Genomic DNA, 22,941 nt, shown 5'->3' on the forward strand with positions numbered 1-22,941 from the left:
TATCTTTGGGTTTAGCCAAACGCTGAGTCCCTATACATATGGGTTTAGCGATCTGCTAGATCCAACTTTCCCGGGCTCAGCCAAACGTTTGATCCCAATAATGTATGGGTCTGACGATCTGTCAGTGCTCAGCCCATATATATATATATATGGGTCTGTAATCTACCAGACCAAACTCTTGTTGAACCAAGGCATGAATGAGTCTGATGATCTGCCACACCTAGCTCACATAGGCACAACGAAGTGCTGAGCCCAATCATATATAGATCTGGTGATCTGTCATACCCATCTCTCTAAGGCTCAACCAAATGCTGAGCCCAAGCGTATAAATATATTCTCCCTTTAATCAAGCCAGAGATATTTTCTCCCTGATCAAGTTAGAGAGAATTTTTTCTCTTTGACAAAAGAGATGATGAGTTATAAAGGCTCATTAGAATCCTTAGTAAGAAGGTTCTGAATCTCCCTTCTCTAATTTTTATACTGGATCAATTCTCCTTCATTTTTTTTGAAACTTGAGCTAGTCTAAACCAAAGGTCACCTGGGACACGGGTCAACCTGTTGGGTAAAGTCATGAGTTTGAAAAGTTAATACGGGTTGACGTCATTTTCTTTTCCAATTACATCATTCGAAATTATTCATTTTAAAAAATAAACTTTGTTATTTTCCTTAATTTTCTTTTCAATCAGGTTATCCCCATCTCATGATGTAGATGAAAAGTTTATCCGGGTAGCTCGAGTTTTTTTAGAAGTCATTTTTTATTTTGTTCTTCAAAATTCAATTTTTTTTAAAATTAAACTTTGTTTTTTTTTCATATATTTTTACTTTTATTGGATTATCCTTTCCGCATGATATTATTTGCTGGTTTTGACAACCTCATCTAATTTTGCTGGTGCTTTATTTTTTAATATTTTTTTCTTGATTTTATTCTTTTAAAGTTTGATTTTTAGGGTTTGATAATTATTATTTTTTTAGTTCTTTTAGTCATTAATTTTTTTATTCTTTAAAATATAATAACAGCGTTTTAATATCGTTATTTACACTATAAAAAAGAATTAACTTGGCCGCAGGAAGAAACTGAACGTTGTTAACTACTGTTTGGATTTGACTTAATGTTTGATTACCGGACCTACTCAATTTCCTGTTTACATAATTATTATTGACCCAATTTCTTTTGATTTTCCCGTTAATCACAACTTTGTTTTTTCCCCAAACCCAACGTTCATAAAAGCAAAGAAACATAGCAGTATCTTTTTATGCCAAAAAAAAAACATAGCAGTATCTTTTGAGTTCCCTCATCCAGTGCAGCACACCACCATCATCATCAATGAGCCTCACCCTCTTGTCCTCTCAATTTCAACATCCAGCTCTCTGAACGACACGTGAAGAAAACACAGCTCAAGACCACATCGTGAACGATGAACCTTAGCCGTCTTAAACGGACACGATCTTTTTATTTTCTTTAGCTTTTCTGTTGATAATAGAACGGTCGAGTTTTTGTGTGGGGCCACGTGGGTAGTGAAGTCAGTAGTGTAGCCTGGATCGTGGTGCGTGCAGCGGCTGCATCTCTCTCCCTCCTCTCTCTCGATTCTCTGCCTCTTGTTCTTGTCAATTGGCAGGAGATTGGGACCCACCCCACCATCTAGGTCTCCTCAACGCACCCTCCCTCTTCTCCTTCTCTTTTTATACTCTACCTTCAAACCCTCTCATTCTCCAACGTACCATTTCTATTATAACACTCCCTCTCTCTTGCTTGCTCTGCTTCCCTAAGAACAAGAGCATGGATCCTAACTTCCTCCCCTGCTTTCTCTTACTTCTTTGCGTTGTCGCTTTTGCAGGTATGAGTAACTAATGCTGTGTCTATTTTGTTGGTTTCGTCTCTTTTTTTTTTCACAATGTGCTGTTCGTTTTGCAGATGCGGGATCAGTCGGGGTGAACTATGGAAGAATAGCAAACAACTTGCCATCAGCTGTGAAAGTGGTGAACCTCGTTAAATCTCAAGGTTTAGAGCGTGTCAAGGTTTACGACACTGACCCTGCTGTGCTCAAAGCCTTGTCTGGTTCCGGTATAAAAGTTACCGTCGATTTACCAAACCAACTTCTCTACTCTGCTGCGAAGTACCCTAACTTTGCCCGCTCTTGGGTACAGAAAAACATCGTTGCTTACCACCCTTCTACTCAAATCGAATCCATTGCCGTTGGTAATGAAGTTTTCGTTGACCCTCATAACACCACCAAGTTCCTCATTCCAGCCATGAAAAATATTCATCAAGCTTTGGTCAAGTTTAACCTCCACTCTTCCATTAAAGTCTCTTCTCCTATAGCTTTAAGCGCTCTTCAATCCTCTTACCCATCTTCTGCCGGATCATTCCGACCCGAATTGATCGAACCAGTTTTCAAGCCCATGTTGGATTTCCTCCGTCAAACCGGGTCCTACCTCATGGTCAATGCCTACCCGTTTTTCGCCTACGAGTCCAACTCTGATGTCATTTCATTAGATTACGCTTTGTTTAGAGAAAACCCGGGTGTTGTGGATTCGGGTAACGGGTTAAAATACTTTAATCTCTTTGATGCCCAAATCGACGCCGTTTTTGCAGCGTTGTCTGCTTTGAAGTATGACGACGTCAAAATGGTTGTCACCGAGACAGGGTGGCCCTCCAAAGGCGACGAGAATGAGGTTGGTGCCAGCGTGGAAAATGCAGCTGCTTACAACGGCAATCTCGTCCGTAGAATTCTCACTGGTGGTGGGACCCCTTTAAAACCACAGGCAGATCTAACCGTATATCTCTTCGCTCTCTTCAACGAAAACGAGAAGGATGGGCCCACATCGGAGAGAAATTATGGGCTTTTTTACCCCGACCAGCAGAAGGTGTATGATATCCCATTTACTGTGGAGGGGCTCAAGAATTACAAGGCTCCTAGCCGTTCTCCGGTCTCCGGCGGTCAACAGGTTTCTGCTCCTGTTCGTGGAGGTGTTTCCAAGAGCACTACAGGGAACACATGGTGCGTCGCGAATCCTGATGCGGGAAAGGAAAAGCTACAGGCGGCTCTGGACTTCGCTTGTGGTGAGGGAGGTGCTGATTGCCGTCCGATCCAGCCTGATGCAACGTGTTATAGTCCTAACACTCTGGTGGCCCACTCTTCGTTTGCTTTCAACAGTTATTATCAGAAGAAAGGGCGTGGGATGGGGGACTGTTATTTCGGAGGAGCAGCTTTTGTTGTCACCCAAGAACCCAGTGCGTATTTTAGCCTCATCTCTTCTATATCTTGCTTATTTTCGTTATTGCTTGCTAACTTGTGCATGATAAGCTTAATTTAGAAAACGAGTGCCCAAACTTGATAACATGCTCCAGCGTAGGGGTGGGGAGGGGGTACTGGGGTAGCGACCAACGTGTGTAAGTTAGTGCTGGTCCACAAAGGATGGACTATTGGTGCCAGCCAGGTCAGAGAAAGGGTAAAGAAAAGAAACCACGTGACTGAGATAGACCATGGACCCCATTTCTGACCTCCGTAAATCTTTAGTCAATAATTGGAGCTTTGTTTTTAACCGTGGAGGGTCGGTGTTTGTTACCGAGGCGGCATTAAGTGGTCTGTTTTTACACCAACCAGGGTAATTAATAGGCTATTGACGGTAAAATCTGTCTAATATGTCATTTGAGTCTTGAGTGTAAAAAATTTGTGGCCTTTGCTCTTTTGCTGATATACCCTCGCTTATAGTTTCATAGACTATTATACTGTATATTACTAACATGGAGGATGTTTTCGTCTTTGCAGAGTTTGGGGTGTGCGAGTTTCCAACGGGATATTGAATATAAAAATGCCCACAAGGAGGGGGGTTTGGCTTCCACTCAAGACTAGGTGAAATTAAGGGACTCAGAGAACACTTTTTGTTATTATTATATAGTAATTTGTAGCTGTTTATTGTAATTTTGGAGTAGTTGGGAGTTGTTAGACAATTATTTTGACAAGGTGGGGTTGTCTGTAATTATAGTCCATCATGTTCCTACTCACTTTTTCATCATATGCTTACTGTTTATCTGACGACTCTCATCCATGCTTTGCTTTTTAACTCCCTTCTTCCCTTCCTCCAACGGGAAAGATAATCTATCGTACCAAGTTGAACACCACCACATGAATCGGAATTTGGTTTTTTCCGATGCTATCACGGCAATGAAAGATATTTTCCTGAAAAAACCTAGTGGTAGATGTGAGATTATAGTAGAAAAAAATCAAGAAGTTTTAAGAACACTAAAGTGTGATGCAAGAAGACATGTAGATGGTCATTAATAATTGCCTCTTGCCTGGAACAACGTGTGGTTCTCGTGCCCAGTTGCAGGTGTTGTTGACCTTCGATGCGGCCGAGCGATCATTGATTCACGAGCGAACTGAATAATTGAAAATAAGGAAATCCCTCGTTTTGGAAGAGAAACAAAAGATTATGACTCCACCTTGCTGCATATTGAGGACGTTGCTGTCTATCGAGTCCTGCGTCCATCATTATGAAAACCATTGCTTTGCTTTGTAAGATGGGAGTTCCAGGGAACTTGTTCGTAATATGGTTCCATGGAAATCCAAATTAAGAAATTGCTGTACTCACAAATCAAGAAGTTTTCAATCAAAATCTACTTTATTTGGGCTAACAATCTGAAGACGTTCTTGATTAGTCTAATAAAAAGACGCAGTAAAATCGATGTTAGCATGTGGATCTAGTTTCAGTTTTGTTTGGGGCACAAACAGCAAAACATATGGAGCACATAAAGGCCTTTTATTCTTGTTAAAAATAAAAATATTCTTGAACCATATTTTTAAACAATTATAAAAACACTTAATAAATTGTCCTGAATATTAATTTTAATTTTAAAAAATAAAAAAAAATGAAATACCTCTACTTAATCACCAATCCAGCTCCTTAAGATTTGACCTGCACATGAGTTATCGCAAAGAGCTCAAAATTAACTTTCCAGGCACAACTTCTGACGCGAACAAGAGTCTTCCCATTTCCCACTCCATAGAGGGATAAACAGTGAAAAGTAAATGGTAGGTCCTGCTTGGATATTTGGATAAGATTAAAACGTAGTGGTTACATTGGATCCTGATTCGGTATAAACACACCCTCACTTTTCGTTTGTTCAGTGAATTTTACCTTTTTCTTATAGTTCATCCAGCAATGGGAATGGGAGACGTTCGTCAACGGACAATTATTTTGCTTTAATCCTGTTTGCTTTTGTGTTAAAAAATATTCTTAATTTTTTTAATTATTTTTTTTAATTAATTTTTTATTAGAATTTTCAGATGATTTTGATGTGTTGATATCAAAAATAATTTTTAAAAAATAAATAAAATATTATTTTATACATTTTCAAATAAAAAAATACTTTAAAAAACAACATTAACAAAATTCAAAATACAAGTTACCGAAATTCAAAATACAAGTTACACATAAGGCTGGTTCAGCAGTACGCAGTCCTATCCATCTTGCTGAAAACCTTGGAGTCTCATTTTGTGAAGTATTTTTAGCTTTGATTTTAATAGACATAATAAATACATATGGATGTTGTTGATATCATAGTTTTTATACTCAGCACGGTCTAAGGTTTGAGTTTCGGGTTTTGACTGAATCGTCTGGATCAATTCTTAAAAAAAAAAACAAAATAACGTCGTTTTAGTAAAAAAAAAACAAAAGTCAACGGGTTGCAACCGGATTTTTGACCGGGTTACACCAAATTTTTTCTTTTCCTATTTTTTCTTCAACCCGGTCCGGTTCCAGTCCCGGGTCGACCCGTCAGACCGGGCCGGGCTTCAAAACTATAGTTGACATAATGTACTATGTCAAAAATACTTGCTTCCTATAGAAAAAAGCTTTGAACATATTTATGTGCATAGTGCCACAAATTGATTTTGAGAAGATATACAGTATTGTATATAAAATATTGCCTTTCATCATGAATGACATTTTTGTATCATTTTATTTTTAGTTTGCAGCCCTAACTCATGAGGATTAGTTTAGGTAATGTCACGCCCAAACCCAAAAATTATAAAAGTATTCTTTTTGCATGACATCACTACATGTTTTATGGACATGTAACACATCTCAACTCTAATTAAAATATTATACTCAAAATAATAATATGTTAAAAAATATTTTGGATAATTAATTAAATAAATCTTATTTAAATCACCTCATATCAAATAACTTAAGTTTAATGTCAAATAAAAACAAATGTATTAGAAGTCTAATATCATAAATTGATCTAATTATTGAAATATTAAAGTTTATGAATCAACTATAAACTTCTAAAGTAATCATTTCACATTCTAAATATCTTTCAAACCATGTGAAAAATAAATAAATAAATTGGGGTGAGTGTCACCCATTTGATAAATAACAATCTATTTTCTTAACTTGGATTAGGCATGTCAAAACTGAATAATACATAAATCTTATAATAAATTCATTTATTATACCAAATTATTAGTACTTCAAAGATTTTAACTTTCAAAAACATATTTATAAATCATTCACAAACTTAAATAATTCAAATTAATCATATTGAACGCAAATATGTATTACACTCATACTCAAAGTTAAAGGACTATGACTGCTTTAACCACAATAATAATGTGTTATATTTCTTCTTATGACTAGACATTAAATTTTAAATAAAAATATTCATAAATGCTAATGTATAACCTTCAAAGTCTCGGTCCAAAGCGTATAATTAGTCTAATCACGATAACAATAAGTCATATTTTGTTATATGACTAGACATTAAATTTTAAATAAATATGTTTATAGGTGCCAATGTACTGATAAAATATTCAATAAATCTAGACAAGTCAATAATTATGTACAGATAAAATAATTATTTTATAAAAAAAATAATTTTATACTTCACTCAAATTCAAGCCAAGTCGAGTGAGTGTAGTTTTACATTAAATTTACATTGCCATGTCCTCTAATTTTTTTAAATTATAAAGTTCACATGGCCATGCACTCTATTTTTTAAAATTATTATTTCCTTATGAATTCAATTTTTACTTTTCAAGACACCAATATATTATTTAAAATGCTTATAATTTTCAAATAAGACATGAATTTTAGGTTTGAAAACTTTGGGAACCAATTTCTTATTCATTAAGAAGTGTTTTTATACGTGTAAATAATCTATGCTATATAATTTATATTGAAGAATATATTTTTTAATAAAGTCTTAACCTGCAAATGTGAATGGATTTTATTTTTAAATTGATATCAAATATACTTATTAATAATGTATAAATAATTTTTTTCAATACATTTTACTTTCGAATAAAAGTTTGGCCCTGAATTGTTTAGAATGCCGACAATCTAATTTTACTGCCAGCACCAGTAAATTTAAATCTAAATTGTTTAAAACATTTTGGAATATTGAAAGAAGTAAAAAGTTTTTTATAATCGAAAAAGTAGAGGCCAACAAAATAAGGGTAACCGTGTCAGCATGTGGTGGGCCACCTGATATGTCGGGCTTTGTTTCCCACGTCAGCAAGCATGATACAGCTAGTAGCAGAGATTCTCCTTGCCTCTTTCTTTCTTGCCCCTGTTACTGCTTGGTCACATGCTGTATTATGAGTATTGTCATTTGTGTAGATGAAATGCCGAGGCATTATTGGAGTGTTTGGGATTGTATTATATGAAGTTTTTTAATGTGTTTTTTTTTATATAAATATATATTTTTATGTTTTAAAATTTATTTTTGACATCAGTATATTAAAATGATTTAAAATTATATAAAAATTATTTTTTAAAATAAATTTAAATTTTGATGAATCTCTATTTGGACCGCAATCCCAAATATATGATACATGAGAAGGTGAAAAAGCTGTCTCATTTAGCTGTAATTATTATCTATAAAAAAAATTATAAATTATAGTTTTTAAAAATAATATATGAAAGTATATGATATTAATTTTTAAAGTATTACTAAATATTTAAAATCCATAACTATAACTAAAATTATGCATTTCTTGGATCTAATGGGTATAAATAATGTCAAACACACTTGAAACTTGACATAATCTAATCTGAAATATATACTTATATTATATAAATATATTAGTAAAAGTAAAATATTTAGATTATTTTTAATACAAATATATACATACCTTAATATTGATATAAAACACATATGTATGAATAATATTTATTATTTTATTATTTAATATAAGTATATATACTTCAAATATCTATTATCTATTATCTTATTTTTTATTAATTAATAAATAATAGTAGATAATATATAGTCACTGCATACTCGAAACCCGATATATAATTTATATGTATCTAATTTTTTACCCAATAAATAATAATTATAGTATGAATATCAAGAAATCTAATCCATTGAAACCATTGCCATCCCTAACTAAAAACTACAATCACAGCTAATTTGGTGATTTCTAAACAAGTATATAGAGCTCGTAAGGTGCTCCATTTAGTCACTATTTGATATTATAGTTTTTGTTCTATTCAAAAGTATTTTCTAAAATACATTAAGAGTATACAAATATTAATTTAATGTTTTTTTTAAAAAATTTTATATGATTTTTTATGTTAATATTAAAAAACATTTTAAAAAATATTCTTTTTTTTTGTAAAATTATCGATACCGCATTCTGTATTGAATTCGTAAGTTTGATTTTTATTAGTTTTTTAAATTTAAAATCTAAGATCAACATTTATATAAATATATTCTCTTATATTAAATATAATAGATGAACTTACTTAGCTCGAACTCCTGTAAAAACTGACTTAAGAATAATATATATATATATATATATATATATATATATATATATAAATTTTGGTTCATTTAGAAACCTAGTAGCTCCTGGGCTATATAAATAGGAGCAGCCTTTGTTTTTTTGGTTTTGCATGCAGTGACCTGTTGTATAAAGACATGTCCTACCGTGATTATTTCGCAATTTTCCAGTGTGGTAGGGCTCTCTGCTCAGATCAGGATTTCTTCGTGGATTCAGTCAAATGCCGACATCAATCGGACAAACTATTGGAGTGCTACGTAGCTATCTAGCCCAGCTTCTGGTGCTATCTTGTACTAGTTGCAGGCTTGTTTACAGAAGTGCTTTATTTTTTTTTTTCTCTCTTTTATTTTGCACAGTTAAAGAAAATTACAAAAAAATATTTAGGAAAATAATAGTTGTATGCATCACATGCAACTCAACCAAACAAATATCTCCTCAAAAGTTTCCGGCCTCTCAACTCTCTTTTACAGGAAAAAAAAAAAAAAAAAAAACAACAACAATTCACAATTTTGAGTACAAAACAAATTTTACAATTCAACACTCAATAAAAAATCAGCACACTCCTCAATTTACAATTCATTAAAATTAACAATTAACAATTAACAAATCACATAATATTTTATTAAAATTAAACTAAATTCATAATTCTTATAACATTAAAGCATATAATATAACTATATCTAAAAATTTCCCTAGCTCACGGAAGGGCTTGTAATGCTTATGGACAAATCTGTACCACCCCAACTCGTCCAAATCAAGAACGGGCCTACAAAACTCGTGAAGAGGTCAATATTAGAATCACCACAACTTATAGATGAGCCTAGAGTGCTCGTGGATGGACCTGCCTCCCTAAATACATGTTCTCGTTCACGAAAAGCAACCTTAACACCTGCTAAGGCTGCTTTGAGATGCTCAACCTCCTCAAGTTCACCATGATATAAATTGAGTGTAATGTTAGTCATGATACATCCCATCTCATCGAGTCCTTTATGAAGTGCAATTGCTACTCTCCTAGCATCTCATATTAAATAATGCATCTAATAAAAACATAAAAAAGTAGCATTCATTAACAACAATAACATGAACAAGATATTTAATAAATGCTATGTAAAAAAAATATTACGTACCAATCGATTTTGTCTCCGATGACGACGCTTGTAATGCATCTTATTACATGTACGTCTCGGGAAAGCATAACCATGTAAGTGCAGTAAACTGATGCATTATAGGCAAATACCATCTCTTGTAGTTGTCTATATCAATTATCGGATATTGCTTAAAAAATATCCAATCTCTCATGGCATGCCAAAGATCCAGGTAAGTTGTATGGATCATCAATCAATTTCTTTCTTGCTTACCCTAATGACTGATATTATACAACTCGTCACCAGTTTCAACATAATCCAGGATGTGCTGAGACAATCTAAATTGCCACACTATTTGATCAGGGTAATACATCTTAATGATATCAAAACAGTGCAACGAGACTTGTGCTAACCATAAATCTTCTCCCTACCGACATATCAGTGAAGCTGCAAATTTCAAACCCTTGGAGCATGACATCTATATAACCTATCAATACATGAAATAAATATATTAGAAAACAATTCCAAACTAAAAAATGGACTATTAAATAACAATAAATAAATAAATTTGTAACCCATTCCTGGTGAGGCTACTTTGCGTCCACCTTGTCCCTGTAAAACTTGTGGATGTGAGTAGGATTTAAAGTGAAATTTCTAGTCGCACATCATCTGACATGATAAGCCACAAGAGTAATATATTTTTTTGCATGTAATTTTTATACTACTTGTTACAGAAAAAAGGATCAACAAATTATACATGGTCAATATTTTACAAAGTACAAGATGCAATATGATGTGAGTATGGTCAATGATAATATTGCTATTTACCACAATTGCATCTTCCATCATCAATGCCAATTGTTTCCCATACTTCTCCTTGAACACCAACTATTAAGGGTGTCTCAACTTAAAATAAGACTTTTGCAAGATTAACTACACTTGTCATATGTGTTCTAGATATTGCCGCATCAAAAAGTAATTCAATAAAAACAATTAGAGGCCACAATACCTCGTACCTTAAAAATTCTTCCACTTTGTCTCTTCACTTAATAAAATATTTATTATACATAAAAAGGTCAACTACACTATAGTTATTAACAGTAAGCCATGAACACTTTTCAATATATTATTAAAAATCTCTAACAAATTGGTGGTCATATTGTCATAACAATAACTACCAAAATCATATAAGAGTGTCAATTTCTCTTTAGATTCAATTTCTAGCCATTATCTGATTGTATCATCCATCTCAATCAAATAATCATATAAATTATCAAACTCCTATTTTGAATGCTCTTGACTTATCCTATGCAACATAATTTTCAAGGCAACATTTTTAACCTAGTGTTAAAGTTACTAATAAAGTATCATAAATAATAATGATGATACTTAACCGGCTCAAAAAATATTTGTGTCATGGAATTATTAATCACCACAGGTCTATGATACAATACAAACCTAATGCATTTCAGTTACATACTGATAAAACAAATCTAAAAATCATCTCTAATTATCGTTCATAAGTTCTTCAACAATTGCAAACATATAATGAATAAACCCTATTATTCATATCATATGCAATTAAAATTAACAACTTAACCTTGTACTTACCATACAAGCAAATGTTGTCAATGCCAATCATAGGATGATAGTAATGAAACCCATCATTTGAAGCAATAAATGACTAAAATACTCTTTCGAAGATTGCTTTATTGCTATAAACTATTTTATGATCCTAATTAATAACTATACTCGAATTTGATTCTTCAAGATCTAATAACATTCTAAGCAATATTTGAAAAGACTTCTCATGCATACCAAACAATCGCTCCAGTATTTTTTGCTTAGCTACCCATGCTTTATAATATGAGACGTGATGCTTATAATACATATATATAGTAACTTGAATATTTGCAACACTCATACTTATATTGTTTTTCATATTTGACCATAGTATCACTATATATGCATGGTATTCCAATACTATGATACATTCTAATAAACAACATAACAAAATTCAAGTCTAATTTATCAATATCATAAATTAATCAAGGTACATAATTTTAATAAAAGTTTATTCAACGAAACCCTAAACCATAACATAATCGACAAAAACCTAAATTCATCAATTTTCTCTATAAATAAAAAAATTATCAACTCAATTGATGTATTCCATAGCTAATTACCATATTTTATACCTAATTCGATAAAATTTCTAATTTAACATATAAAACCCTAACCCTAACCCTAATTCATCATCGACAACAACTCAAATTCATCAATTTTTTTTATAAAAAAAAATTAACAACTCAAATTAATATTTTATTGATAATTAACATATTTTAAATCTAATTCATAAAAATCCTATTTTTTTCTTAAAAAATAAAATCCTAAATCCTAAAATAACCAAATCAATAATTAGCACAAATTATCACAAATACTATGAATTTGATGGAGGGGAAGTGTGTAATATACCTCTAAATGCTGAATATGGTTGGTGGCGACCAAGAATGGAAGAGAAACATGTAGGTATAAAATGAGAGTCTTATACTATCGTGGTGAAGAGCAAAGGAGGTGATGTCGTGGTTGCTACTTGGTGGTTTTGTGGTTGGGGAAAGAGAGATGGGTGGGTTACAGTGGGGGTAGCAGTGGAGAAGGGCATAGTGAAGGGGGAGAAGAGAAATAAGGAAAGAAAGGGAAGGGAAATGAAGCTGGGGTTTTAATTTGTTTGGAGTTACAAATGTGGCATGCAACTCTTGAGTTGCACACATAACTCCCCCTAGTACTTGTGCTCCTCGTTTCGATGAAGATTCACCTCCATTTTCTTCTCCAACTTTTGTTACCTAGATAGATAAATTGTATTAAATAATATTTTTTAAAATTAATTATACAAATTTGCTTTTTTTATTTTAATATAATTTTGTTTTAATTTTTTTAATTATGTTGTGTGTTTTATTTTTGTAAATAATTACATATAATATTGATAGAATTATCATCGGTTTATTCTATCTGTAACATACATATAAATGTAATTTTTCTACGGGTTAATTTCTTCGGTAATATGCATATAATCATCGATGGATTTACCATTGGATTATTCCTTTGGTAAAATACATAAAAATGTAATGATTTGATGGATTAATTTTGTCAGCAATATGTCATAATCACCGATGGATTTACCGATGGAATTGTTGCCGTTAATTTTTTTTGTTTGACGTAATAATTATGTCGGTGAATCTATCGGTGATTATATCACCGATATTATAATAATCGATGACATAAAAATTTCCGATAATATGTTTTTTGATGATATTTTTCTGTCCATTATTTTATCGATAATTGTACTTTTGATGAAAACAGATTATTGCGTCGGTGTTTTGCTATTTTTAGATTTGAACTAGAAACCATCGGAGACAGACCTGAGAGGTTAACCTTTTTTTTAATTTTATAATACTGACACAATGTAAAATAGGGTAAATAAGAAGAAGAAAGAAGGATAGTCCTATGAGCTAACAAGACCTGCAATGTAGAATATCCAAGACATGTTGTAACAAAAAATATACCGTAATCTGTTATAGTACCATGCATGGAGTGCAAGATTAAAGTCAGCAATGTCTAGAATAGCAAACAGGTTTAGCGCTCGGCCAACGAAAATTACGAGATTAGCGAAGGCCACAACTCGGCAAGGATCAGAGGCATTTACAGTTGACTCTTGCCTCCACCATCAAAATTTTGGTAGAATTTACGCCTAGTATCCTTGAAACCAAAATCTCCTTCCATGTTGAAGAACCCCTTTCAAGAAAGTCATAAAGAAGAGAGAATTTTAATTACTCGAGGAAAATAGAAGGTGAAAAGTGAAACAGATTAAGGTTTGTACTGGAAAAAGATCTGTGGTTGAACATCATGCCTAGCAAATTAAGGAAGGCTATCGGTGCTGTGAAAGACAAAACCAGCATTAGCCTTGCCAAGGTTTCTAACGCCAATGCATCAAACCTTGATGTTGTAATTCTCAAGGCCACCAGACATGATGCCGTCCCAATTGATGAACGTTATGTTAACGAAGTGCTCAACCTGATCTCCTCCAACAAAATTTATGCAGCCTCCTCTGCTCAAGCTATTGCCAAAAGAATCGGCAAGACACGAAATTGGATCGTTGCTCTTAAGTCTCTCATGCTTGTTCTCCGAATTTTCCAAGACGGTGATCCCTACTTCCCTAAAGAGGTTCTTATTGCAATGAAGCGTGGGGCAAAAGTTCTCAACATTTCCAACTTTCGAGATGACTCCAAATCAAAACCATGGGATTACACTGCCTTTGTTAGGACATTTGCTCTATATCTTGACGAGCGGTTGGGTTGCTTTCTCACCGGAAAACTTCAAAGAAGATTTACTAACCGGGAACGGGAAAATAGCCATCCAAGAAGCAGACGTGCCAACGATTCAGTTTCTGAAATGAAACCGGCAATGTTGCTGGATAAACTCTCTTACTGGCAAAAACTGCTTGATAGAGCAGTTGCAACAAGACCAGCGGGTGCAGCCAAGACAAACAGATTGGTGCAAGTTTCTTTGTATGCCATTGTACAAGAGAGTTTTGATCTCTATCGTGATATTTCTGATGGACTTGCGCTTCTTCTAGATAGTTTCTTTCAGTTACAACCTCATTATTGTGTTACTGCCTTCCAAACTTGTGTCAAGGCCTCAAAACAACTTGAAGAGCTATGCTCCTTTTATGATTTGTGTAAAAGCCTTGGGGTCGGACGAACTTCTGAGTACCCATGTGTGCAGAAGATATCAGAAGATCTTATAGAAACATTACAAGAATTCTTAAGAGATCAATCTTCTATCCCTACAAATGGTAGATCACCAGTACATTTGCTCCTTCCAGCACCATCAAATGACGATGCTTCTCCAAGCATTGATAGTTATGGCAGGTGTGACGAATCTTCAGAACCAAATGAGATATTTTCAGAGAGAGGATCTGAATTTGGCTCACAATGTACCTCACTGGAGGATCTCATGAGCGTAACGGACATGGGATCAAGCCCACCTATGACGTCTATGGATCATTACTTGGAGCTGTTTGAGAAACGATCTCTTGAAGACATCCTTTGTATTGCTGATTCTAACTCGATTCATTCATTCACCATTGATCAAGGAACGTTAAGTGGGGCAAATAGTATTTTAGATCTTGTATCTTTGGATGGCTGGCCACCAGAAGACCACCAGCAAGAGCAAGAACAAGGACAGCGAACCTCAGCCTCGGCATTGGACTCGAGCACCGATCAAAGTGATGGTTGGGAGGCTGTCCTAGCAGAGACAGCAAGCCAGTCAATGCAAGCATCGCCAGATTTGACCATTGGATTTGTGCCCAACACCGCGTGCAATTTCTTTGATCAAGATTCAGCTCATGTCGCTAGTGAATTAGAGCCTCCGATTGCCAACAATATCTTCGATCAAGCTTCACTGCCAGATCAACAATACAATCCATTTCTTCAAGATACAACTGAAATACCAGCAATTGTTGCTCCCACAGACAGCCAAGCAGTATGTCCTGTGAATGATATGCTTTCAATGGCCCCTACATTTCAGGCCACCCCAACCTTCAGCGTGCAGAAATCTGATACAGCAGCAGGATTGCACAACGAAGACGATCCGTTTGCATCATGCCTTGCTAAAATGGCTGCTGGACATAAACCCAATGGTTCCATGGATCAACAAATTATGTTGCAACAACAGCAATTGTGGCTGCAGCAGCAGGACATGATTATAGCGAAGAAAATGTCATATATTTGATACGAAAGCATTGAATATTAATTGCCGTAAACTTCGACTATGTGAGTACGTGAAGTTAACAAGAGTTTTTTTTGGCAAAAACCAAGCACAAATGCAAAATAGTTAAGAGAATTTATAGCATGATCATGTAAATAATTTTAAAACTGGCAAATATCATATTCATCCTTTGTTTCTTACCTTCTTTAGCTTTCGCTTTTGAGTTCAGCATAAATAGGAAATACCAAAACAATGTACCTTTAGCCCGATGTTAATTCTATATAACCCTTTTTTTCCTTTTCCTTTTTCCTTTTCAATCAGTCGTGATGGTACAATTCTTGACATACACTGATACACATGCCCTCCATTTTGATATTTTCCTAAACTTCCTGCGTTGACATGACCTGATTAGCATGTTCCTCTTTTCCTTGCCTTCTCCAATTCCTTTTTCTATGCCTTTTCTTCTGTGTTTATACTACAATCAGGCATAGTGTGTAAGGTTGGGGGCTTTTGTATAAATTCATAAATACAAATTTATATCATTTTCCAATTACTTGCACATTAAGTTTGGCAAGTTTATTTTTTTTTCCCATAAAATTTAGCAAGTTAAGCTAATTAACTACAAGCTTACAATTGTTTTTCACGCAAAAAAAAGAGTTTACAATTGTTCGATTTCGTTCTTACAAGTATAATTGCGTTATCCTATAAGCTAAGAAATCAAATGCAAGTAATAAAATCAACAATTTACATCCAAAACGGCATATTTCAAGCAATCCCCTGACTAACTCAATATTCTCGACAAAAACCTTAAACTACAGATTAGGAATCCAAAGCTCAGAGCATCATATTCTCACTTCTCTCTACCAACGATAACGTCGAGTAAGGTAAGCGAAAGTGACATCCGCCAAACGAGTGGAAGGTGAAAATGGGAGGGATTAATTTCACGTATCCATGAGATTAGTGTTTTGAAATTAGTTCGAATAATAAAAACCATATAGAAAAGTTAAATTGTTGATATGATTTTTTGAACAGTGTAAATATAATTCTTTTTATTGGAATGCACGTAAAAGAACTGTATTTATATTATTTAAAAAACTATATCATCAATTTGGATGTTGATATAATTTTAATATATAGTAACCCAGAACTCACAAGGTTATTTAAAACAATTAAAGATGTAGGACTTTATGGTATTTTTAAGTTGTTCCATATGCTTATGTTGAATGACAATATGATGGTGGGTTCCAATTGTGGTTTCACAACATGCCCGATGTGGAGATACGAATTGCTAACACTATGGTTATCACGTCCAAACTCAAATTGCCAGAACCAAAGTCATTTGATGGTGTGAGAAGTTTTAAGAAATTAGAAAAATTCTTATGGGATATGAAGCAGTATTTTTTTTTTAGTTTAACGTGGGTGTCCGGGCCAGCTTGTGCACACCTCGACTAATCCCACGGGCCCTGAAGTTAACGACCATGTAAGTCTCAAGTGGCCATCATATGAGCAATCACAGGGCTCGAACCTGAGACCACAGAGGGAGCAAACCTCTTGGTCCCAAGCTCTTATCACTGGGCCACCACCTAGATGGTTTCTGAAGCAGTATTTTGATATTGCCAAGATTGGTGTGGGCAAATAAATGGATATCACAATAATATATCTTACGAGTGATGTGAAATTATGGTAGAGAATAAGAACAAAGGAAGTCTTGAATATTGGATGACCCATGATCAATACTTGGGAATGTTTGAAGCAAGAGTTGAAATAACAGTTCCTACCAAATAATATTTTCTACTTGGAAGAATTGAAAAGGTTGAAATAAGATAAGTATGTACGGGAATTTATGATATTGGTCCCAAGCTCTTATCACTGGGCCACCACCTAGATGGTTTATGAAGCAGTATTTTGATATTGCCAAGATTGGTGTGGGCAAATAAATGGATATCACAATAATATATCTTACGAGTGATGTGAAATTATGGTAGAGAATAAGAACAAAGGAAGTCTTGAATATTGGATGACCCATGATCAATACTTGGGAATGTTTGAAGCAAGAGTTGAAATAACAGTTCCTACCAAATAATATTTTCTACTTGCATGAGAAGAATTGAAAAGGTTGAAATAAGATAAGTATGTATGGGAATTTATGAAAGAGTTTAGTTCTCTCATTTTATACACTGAGAAAATGTCAAAAAAAGACTTATTTTGTTCTTATTCTAACCCTAGGCATAAATGGAGTTGAGGCAATAAAATGTGAAAGATTTATCATGCCACTGTTGATGTCAACAAGTTGGTGGATTTTAAGACAATCACTGAAAAAGATTATGTTATAGCCCTCTCAAAATCCAAGATAAAGGATAAGTGGGAGGAAAAGAAAAAGAAGTTCGATAGGAAAAGATTCAAACCTATTATTAATAAAGGGAAAGACGAACAACCAAAAGTGTAGGGGAATGAATTTGAACCTAACATAAGATGTTTTATTTGCATTAGACCATATTATGCAAGGGAATAATGATAAAGAAGGAGAAAGTAAATGTAATTCTCGTTAATGACAAAGAAGGAGAAGAAATAGTCAAGCACGTTGCTATAACCCAATTTCTAACCCCTCTATTTTTCAAAATATTTTCTAAAAATCCAAAATAATAATAATAATAAAAACATGTTTTCGATGCATTTCGATCATTCACACGTCCATTTTATAATTTTCAATTGTTTATCTTTTTTGATGGCTTTTCAAAAAAATCAAATTCAAAGTAATATGTTTTTGATGCATTAATGTCTATTTTGTATTTCTTGATTACTTTTCTTATCAAATTGATGTTGGTGTTATTTAAAATAACCAAAATTAAAAAATGATAAAATTAAAAATTAAAATAGAAAGAAAAATTAACAAGGGGTTAAAGTGCAAAACAAGAGAAAAAAGAGACAACAAAATTGAGTTACTTTAGGACTAAGTAATTGAGAGAAAGTAAAAAAAAGTTAGACTATAAATAAAAAAGAAAAAAAAAACTAGGAATGACTATTCATCATCTTCTTCCTCCATTCTCTTAAAAACATTAATTAAAACCCTTGGCCATGTTAGAAGGGAACCACCATAAAAAGAATTGAAAAAAATAAGGTAAAATTTAAAGAAACAAACCAAAAAAGAACATTATTCATCTACCCCACCTTTCTCCCTCATGAAAAAAAAAAAAAAACCATGGCCTCATCTTTCTCTTTCTAAAATCAAACTTCTCTCATTGATTTCACTCACCTTTGAATTTTTATTTTTTTATGAGACCACTACCATTGTTTTTATCTTGAAGTGCTATACAAAACCCTATAATCAATTGAAACCAAATACCCATGCATCAACGCATATCAAGGAGAGAGAGAGAATAGACACCAAAACGTTTTTCTTTGATTTCTCTCCCCTGCAACCTCTAAATAAGGCGAGACCATCATTATTATTTTCTCTTTTATGAGTAATATATAGCCATATAAGCCATGTATAACCAATAACCTCGGTGCGAGAAAAACTAAAAGTTAGAAAACAAACTAGCAGGGAGAGAAAAGACCACTGGACCTTTAACGCCTTTTATCTCCCTCCACCAATGGTGATGGACAATACTGCCAAAACCAAAAGGAAGATCATAGAGCGGTGCACCATGAGAAGTCATCCACACTTTGATCATACACTATGGTGTGTGCAACAACACACCAACCATAACAACCCCTCTAAGCACGTGTCAAAAACTATTCACTATTTAGTCACTACCATCATTATTCCAGCAGCTTTTAGGGATCGTTTGGAAACGCGGTCCAACCTGCGTTCCCAAAAATTTTGTATTTATTTTGCTTAAAATTAATATTTTTTTAGTATTTTTGGATCGTTTTGATGTGCTGGTATAAAAAATAATTTTTATAAAATAAAAAAAATATATTATTTTGATGCATTTCTGAGTGAAAAACACTTTAAAAAACAACCACAACCACACTCCCAAAAAAACCCTTAGTCCACTTCAGTGACCTTTAGAAGGTCCTTTCCAAACCCTAAACATTATTTTTGTTTATTGTTGATTTCGATGTGTGATTTTTTGGAGTGAATAATTTTTATTAGCTTGGTATTTGTGTTAACATTCCAACCAAGCCCCTCAAGTTGCATCTTGTTATTTTGTGTGTTCTTGATCATGTCATTGTCATCTCAAATGATATAATATCATTTTATTTATTTATTTATGACAAGCATATTTGCATTGTCATTCAGTTCAAATAACATATGAAAATATTTTCTCATTCATGCATGCATATTCATATCCAATGAATCTTGTTTTTTATTGTAAAATTCATTGAGGATTTCGGCCTACATCAAACCCATTGGGTCTACATTCCATGCTTTTTAAAACTCATGTCTTTTTTTCTTAAAAGCCATGTAAAAAAAAATGTTTTGCTATTCACTTTTGGTATTTAGGGTTAAATGAACTCAGTATGGGTCATTACCTTTGATAAAAAGAGGAGTAACTCATCCTTTTGATTTCAAAAAATAATAATAAATAGTCTTAGAAATGTCCAATTCCAATATTCACTAAATAATTTGGAGTATTAGCCACTTTAATAAGTTCTCACATATGAATGTTAATAATCGTTAATAATAAAAATAATAAAATTTGATGAGTTATTCATTTGTTATCGATGTATATACACGACTCATAGCACTGATGTAACAACACTAATGAGAAGAAACAAGACAACACAAATTAAAATATAGAAAGGTAATTGTAAAAATTAAGTAAAAAAAGGACCTATATGTCACTATATCTCATTTCCATATAGATGAACTCATGGAGATCACTGCTTGGATAGGAGTGGAGTACACAATCTCCATTCAACAAATATTATGAGTGAACTTGGGATATTATAAGATAGATGAATCTTAATAAGGCATTATTTATGAACCCTTCATGAGATTTGAGATGAATTCATGAACTCAATATAATATCATTGGTTATTCATTAGCATGACTTGATAAGTATTAGTCACATGTTATGATTAGGATCACCATGTGTAAACATGTTAATTCACCTAGTATTATCAAAAGATAATAACTAGGAGTAACAAAAATGAACAAGACCTTAAAATGGTTAGGTCTAAATCAACCATCTAGGATTTAACTCATTATGATAGACTTATTCTCACCCATGTACATAGACCACTAGTAGATTAGGCGTAATAGAACATTTGGAATAAAAGACAAGTAGCAATGTAGTTTACTTTAGGTAGGATATTTTAGGGTGATAATATCTCTTTTTTAGCATAATCAGTCCCTTACCTTAAAACTCTGCAAATCAGTTAGGGTTTCTCAATGACCATAATATTAGGTAATGATTTCTTTACACTTTTCATAAGTTTCGACCTTCCTTCCCCCCTCACAACATAAAAAAAAAAAAACTATGAGAGTGGGTCGTCGCGATGTCAAGTGAGATAAATTTATCCTTATATTTAAAACTTAATTTGTAATATGGTTTTACAGGTCTAATTGCTTTCAATTTATTTTTAAGTATGTGGTCATTTTTTTTAATCTATTATTTAGTTAAAAAGTTTCATCAAAACTAACATAAATACCTTCACACAAGAAACTTAATCCAATTTGATTTACTTTTAAAAAATTAAACATGAAAAAAGAATTTTAACATCATATGACAATGTTGTTAGGTTTAAGTTTCTTATGTGAGAATATTTTTGTTATTATAACAAAAAATACATGAGAAGGATAAATTGAGAAATGATATAAAATGCAAGGGCAAATTAAAAATAATTAGACTTATAATGATAGATTGAAGACTATACCTAAAAATATAAGGATATGTTGAGTTAATTCCTCAAGTTATACTACGTTACTTCTCGCACTACTTTGCTTCGACCAAAAAATCTTTGAATGTAAGAAAAATAAAATCTAGGCTATAGAAAACCTTTTGGCATTGTCATTAAGCCCGATAAAGCATGTCAAACTTGAACACTCCTAATCCGACTCTTTGCATTGCTCAAGTCTCAAATAAAATTATATGAGAGCTGCCCTAACGTGGTCTTGTTGATTTGATAGGTTCAAAGGAAACTAGAATCGAAGGAAAAAGAAAAAAAGAAAGAGTCTGGGTTAACTTGTCAAACCCGTTATCGGTGTCATAAACTCTTCTAGGTTCAATTAAATTTATTTATTTTATTATATGATACATGAAATATGAAAAAACATTTAAAATCAACTATATATTGAAGGATAAAATTAGAAAAAAAATTCAAAATTGAAGGACAAGATTAGAAAAAAAATCAAAAGACCAAAAAACTAAGCCTAAGCGCAAGGGCCTAAGGTAGATCTAGCGCGCTTGAGCCTTATGTTTTTCAGCCACAACTGTGGTAGTTGGAAATTTAAGGGTGAGTTTTTTGGGTTGAAAATGTTTAATTTATTTTTATTTAAAAACACCTAATAAACATTATACAAACCACCCTAAACCATCTAATAACCCTAAAACATCCCCAAATCATTAAAAAAACAAAATGAACTGGATCAAAATAAAACCCCATTACTTTTTTAGGCATGTTTATAGAAGAAACCCATAATAATCAAACTCTTCTCATCATGGGAAACCTTTTGGCACTAAGAACAAATAGTTTAGCCATTGAAAGTGGCCAAACCAAACATTTTTTGTCCTTATCATTTTCAAGTGCATAACTCAAGGACTGGAAAAAAAAAATAGACTAAGATAGTATGAGTCTGTGCAAGTTTCAAGTCTAAAAAACTTTGAATTGAAGAAGTATTAAAAAATTATATAAATATTAACCTAAAAATTTAAAATATAGAATTGAATTTTTTTTTTAATACAAACTTTACTTTGTGTTGACACGCAAGATAAATACATGATAAATACAGAAACAATCTTAATATTAGGGCATGAAATAACGAGAAAGACGAAAAGCTCTGGCGGTGGAAGAAGCGTGGAAATTTACAGGATTGTTTAGGATTTAGGGCAATAGTATAGTAGCTTTAAAGAGAACTCACAGCAAACACTTTTCTTTACTGGTATCTGGTGCAAATAAGCAAATTGTATGGTAGGGCGCCGAGCAAGATTGGAAAGCAATAACTTTTTGGCATTGTCATTAAACTCGATAAAGCATGTCAAACTTGAACACTCCTAATCCGACTCTTTGCATTGCTCAAGTCTTGAATAAAATTGTATGAGAGTTGTCCTAATGTGATCTTATTGGCTTGATAGGTTCAAAGAAAACTAGAATCAAAGGAAAAAGAAAAAAGAAACAACCCGAGTTAA

General features: G+C 33.1%; 2 protein-coding genes across 2 annotated transcripts; both read left to right on the plus strand.

Annotated features, from left to right (window-relative positions):
- The first annotated feature begins 1,279 nt into the window (after positions 1–1,279).
- On the plus strand, positions 1,280–4,037 carry LOC7455176 (glucan endo-1,3-beta-glucosidase 12). The gene is made up of 3 exons (XM_002320448.4): positions 1,280–1,835; positions 1,913–3,232; positions 3,771–4,037. The coding sequence occupies exons 1-3, from the start codon at positions 1,778–1,780 to the stop codon at positions 3,803–3,805; spliced, it is 1,413 nt and encodes a 470-aa protein (XP_002320484.1). The 5' UTR covers positions 1,280–1,777; the 3' UTR covers positions 3,806–4,037.
- Positions 4,038–13,606: 9,569 nt separating this feature from the next.
- LOC7455962 (clathrin coat assembly protein AP180) lies at positions 13,607–15,731 on the plus strand. The gene has a single exon (XM_024584297.2). It carries the CDS (start codon positions 13,781–13,783, stop codon positions 15,665–15,667), a length of 1,887 nt encoding a protein of 628 aa, XP_024440065.2. The 5' UTR covers positions 13,607–13,780; the 3' UTR covers positions 15,668–15,731.
- The last annotated feature ends 7,210 nt before the right edge of the window (positions 15,732–22,941 follow it).

This window comes from Populus trichocarpa, chromosome 14 (genome assembly GCF_000002775.5).
Source record: "Populus trichocarpa isolate Nisqually-1 chromosome 14, P.trichocarpa_v4.1, whole genome shotgun sequence".
NCBI lineage: Eukaryota > Viridiplantae > Streptophyta > Magnoliopsida > Malpighiales > Salicaceae > Populus > Populus trichocarpa.

Bases quoted from the DNA above. Each gene is read 5' to 3' on its own strand.
- LOC7455176 (XM_002320448.4), top strand. From the start codon at position 1,778: ATGGATCCTAACTTCCTCCCCTGCTTTCTCTTACTTCTTTGCGTTGTC. The intron at 1,836-1,912 runs GTATGAGTAACT...TTCGTTTTGCAG, and splicing joins TTGCGTTGTCGCTTTTGCAG to ATGCGGGATCAGTCGGGGTG. The intron at 3,233-3,770 runs GTGCGTATTTTA...TCGTCTTTGCAG, and splicing joins TGTTGTCACCCAAGAACCCA to AGTTTGGGGTGTGCGAGTTT.
- LOC7455962 (XM_024584297.2), top strand. From the start codon at position 13,781: ATGCCTAGCAAATTAAGGAAGGCTATCGGTGCTGTGAAAGACAAAACC.